The sequence below is a fragment of the Sinocyclocheilus rhinocerous genome, unplaced genomic scaffold (assembly GCF_001515625.1).
Source record: "Sinocyclocheilus rhinocerous isolate Xijiao unplaced genomic scaffold, SAMN03320098_v1.1 scaffold1336, whole genome shotgun sequence".
Lineage (NCBI taxonomy): Eukaryota > Metazoa > Chordata > Actinopteri > Cypriniformes > Cyprinidae > Sinocyclocheilus > Sinocyclocheilus rhinocerous.
Window position 1 is genome coordinate 27,945 of NW_015629504.1, and position 4,327 is coordinate 32,271.

Genomic DNA, 4,327 nt, shown 5'->3' on the forward strand with positions numbered 1-4,327 from the left:
GAACGAGGAGAGTGAAGAACTGAGTGAAGTGGAGGAGGAACATCATGACAAACCTGGAGAAAAACATTTGAGTCACTCAAAGACTAAAAATAAATTTTTAAAGAAAAGAAGAGCCAAGAAATCTTTCACCTGCACTCAGTGTGTAAAGAGTTTCTCAAGGAAATATAATCTTGAGCTTCACATAAGAGTTCACACTGGAGAGAAACCGTTCACGTGTGATCAGTGCGGGAAGAGTTTCACACAATCAGCAAACCTTAAACAACACATGAGAATTCACACCGGAGAGAAGCCGCACACTTGTGTTCAATGTGGGAAGAGTTTCACAGGAAAAACACACCTTAAGCAACACATGAAAATTCACAGCGGAGAGAAGCCACATACATGTGATCAGTGTGGGAAGAGTTTCACACGCGAAACAAGTCTTGAGCTTCACATGAGGATCCACACTGGAGAAAAGCCTTTCAGCTGTGAAAAGTGCGGGAAGAGTTTCACACAAAAAATACATCTTAGGCAGCACGTGAGGATCCACACTGGAGAGAAACCATACCCATGCGATAAATGTGGGAAGAGTTTCACGAATTCATCACACCTTAAGAGTCACATGAGGATCCACACCGGAGAGAAGCCGTTCATGTGTGATCGGTGTGAAAAGACATTTTCATGCAAACACAATCTTGATCATCACATGAGAGCTCATACTGGAGTGAAGCCGTTCATGTGTGGCCAATGTGGAAAGAGCTTCACGCAATCAGCAAACCTTAAACGACACATGAGAGATCACACCGGAGAGAAGCCGCACACATGTAATCAGTGTGGAAAGAGCTTCACGCAATCAGCAAACCTTAAACGACACATGAGAGTTCACACCGGAGAGAAGCCACACACGTGTAATCGGTGTGGGAAGAGTTTCACAAAATCAGCAAACCTTAAAGAACACATGAGGATCCACACTGGAGAGAAGCCGTTCAAGTGTGATCAGTGCAGCAAAACATTTCTTCGGTCATCAGACCTGAAGGCACACCTGACGGTTCATACGCAGGAGAAGCCACATTCCTGTTCTGATTGTGGAAAGTGTTTTTCACTGCTGCGGAGTTTACATGTACATCAGAAAATTCACACTGGTGTGAGAGAGTACATGTGCTTTGAGTGTGACAAGACTTTTATTTCAGCGATCTGTTTAAAACTGCATCAGAAAATTCACACTGATGTGAGAGAGTACATGTGCTTTGACTGTGACAGGACTTTTGCTTCAGCAAACCGTTTAAAACAGCATGAGAGGATCCACACTGGAGAGAAACCTCACAAGTGTTCACACTGCGACAAGACATTCAGTCGGTCAGGAGATCTGAAAAAACATGAGAAGATCCACAGCAGAGAGAAACCTCACACGTGTGATCAGTGCGGGAAGAGTTTCGCTTTTAAAAGTCACCTGAATCTACACACGAGGATGCATTCAGTGGAGAAACCACACAGCGATGTTCACAAGTCTTTATCGCTGGAGTCAGAGTCAAGTCTCGAGTGATTTAATGGCTTGCTAAAAAAATCTCATTAAAAATCCTCATAAATTGAAATCATCCTAATTACGAAGCTCTAGACAAAACATATGATCTTCTATGATATGCTTTGTAAGGTTAATGTACATCCAGCCTGTTACTTAGGTTTTAATCCATTAAAATGTGCAAAACAGTTGTTCTGTAATCCAATTCTATGATAAGAGATCTACCTGATCCACCATGGCACATAAGGAAATATGTGACACAGATATTACAAAACCATACAAATAAAGTCTTTCTTTATGATACAAGTCAGGGGTATTCAATTAAAGTTCCAGGAGGTCCGGTATCTTCCCAGCGGGGGAAGATTTATGGGCCATTCTACAGAATTGGTCCAAAGCCAGGGTTGGAAACGTCTTGAAATTTTTTTTTTGTATGTATGCATATTGTATAATATCCAAGGTACACATTTCTAGTAATTGTGCAGTTAATTATCATATTGTATTTTCATAAAGTTTTGGAATATTTGTCCTCTTCCCAAATTTGTCACTACCGAAACACAGTAATGATAACTTAATAAGAAGGGTTATTGTCACACCCCAGGACTGTTTGTGTGTGTTTTTCTCCACATGTGCTCCGTGACCTAGTTTTCTCCCTTGTTTGATTGTGTTCATTCGGTTCAGGCGTTTCTCGTCATCTTCCCTCATTTAGTCTTGTATTTAAACTGTTGTCCGTTCCTTTGTTCCTTTGTCCGGTGTCGTCGATGCTATGGACACCGGACCATCAACAACAAAAAAGGGTTTAGTTGCGTTTTTCCCCTCCATTTTGTTTCCGCATTTTGTTCAGTGTTTTGTTTACTGTTTTTCCCCCATGGATCCCCTCGCCGCTTTGTTCACCTCCCTAGTCCGTAAAGACCTGCCCTTTGTGGAGTATGCGGTTGAGTTCAGCCAGCTCGCCGTTTTAACGCTGTTCGACAATGCTGCGCTGAACTCACTGTTCTGGATCGGGGCAAACTACCACCGCCCCGCCGACCTCCCAGACACCACTGGACTGAGCTGGAGAGAAGGGATCATCTGGTGTCTGGAGAGCGTCTATCCCTGATCTAGAACACAGCCAGACCCAGAGCCCAGCCCACCATCACCCCGCTGTGCGGAGCTCAAGCCCAAGCCCACCGCTGACGGAGAGCCCGAGACCGCCGCATGGAGCGACAGAGCTAAGGATCAACGCGGAGCTGGAGCGGTTTATGATGTCAGACCAGGTGCAAGAGCCGGCTACAATGCCCGCCACGAGGGAAAAAGCCGTAGACAGCGAGAGCGCAGAGAGGAGCTCCGCCCACTGCACCATGGCTGAGGGTGAGCTTATTGTGAATCTGGGACTGATGGACTTTGGAGGGGACTTAATAGACTGTGAGGCAGATATATATGCGGATATGCCCATTCTCCTCCCACCTTTCTCGGATTTACCAGTCTGCCAGCCCTGCCGTTCCCCTGTCTGATGCGCTCCCAGTGCTGGGAGTCGTGATTTGGTGTGTGTGGGCAGCGCACACCAGCCCTGAGAGCCCGGAGGCTCAGAAATTCCCACCTACCCTCCTGCTCCTGCCTCCTCCGCCGCTGTCGTCTGGCAGCCCCTCTGCTCACCCTCAGCCCACCATCTGTTCTGTGCGAGCACCGCAGGTCTGCCAGTCTCCATCATCGGTGTGGCTGGAGAATCTGTCTTGGTCTGTCTTTGACCATCCGTCGCCTTGGGACTCCACTCCTCCGGATGCGCCTCGTCCCTTTGGCTCTGTCAGGCTCCTCCTTCCCTTCGGCTCCTTCCATCATCGGCATGGCTGGAGAATCCCTGGCCTCCGCCTCCAGCCTCTGAGTCCCAGACTCCGCCTTGGCCCGTCGACCCAGTGGCTCCACCATGGCTCCTAGCTCCCTTCTCTCCACCAGGCTCCCTCGTCCCTCCGGCTCCGCCTTGGTCCGTCGTCGACCATTAGTCGCCTTGGGACTCCACTCCTCCGGCTGCGCCTCGTCCCTCTGGCTCTGTCAGGCTCCTCATTCCCTTCGGCTCCTCCTCAGTCCTCTGTCGCTCCAGCTCCACCGCAGCCTTCAGAATCCCCGCCTCGGTCGCTGGAGCCATCTGTTCCACCTCGGCCCTCTGGATCCTTCCCGTCACCCTGGCTCATTGGCTCTCTGCCTCGGACTCCTCCTCCACCTGCTCCACAAACATTTGCGCACGTCTATTCGTCTCTCTATTAAATACTGTAATAATAATTATAATATGAATTGATAATAATAAGATGAATTGTCCATCATAATTAGCATGGACATATTTTGGCTTTGTATATTAAGTTTGACATTATTTGTATTAATATTTATTATACAGTATAAACTTTATATTTAAATCGTTACGGACGTGACACAGCACTGAAGTGTCATGACTTCCTAAATATATCGCTTATACATTAACAAGGCAGTGCTGTCATAACAAAGTGAGTGTATTTATTTCTCATGCATGCCCCCATCTTTCTGCAAAATGCTTACTGTTAACATAAAGAATAAAAAAGGGAGTCTTTGATCCCTCTTTTGAAAGCATGAAATATGGTTGACTGAAAATGTAACTTTTCTATCGGTGCACACCTCATATGTGGTGAATAAACAAAGCAATTTCCTTAAAATTTCCACGACAGCACATCAATACAATAAAATACAGACCCTAAAGGACAACTTTGAAAGGATTTTGTTATTTTGGTAAAAACATTATTTTTTCATGCCAAGGTTGACATTTGCATGGAATTGCTCATATATACTCCACAAGACAAAATAATAACTGAATTTATAAAAATGACC

General features: G+C 46.0%; 1 protein-coding gene across 1 annotated transcript in view; it reads left to right on the forward strand.

Annotated features, from left to right (window-relative positions):
- LOC107738961 (zinc finger protein 850-like) overlaps positions 1-1,522 on the forward strand; it is an 11,112-nt gene extending 9,590 nt beyond the window's left edge. The window contains exons 8-9 of the mRNA XM_016550891.1: positions 165-381; positions 802-1,522. Coding sequence (XP_016406377.1) covers positions 165-381; positions 802-1,522 — 938 coding nt within the window. The remainder of the gene's footprint in view (positions 1-164; positions 382-801) is intronic.
- Positions 1,523-4,327: the final 2,805 nt, after the last annotated feature.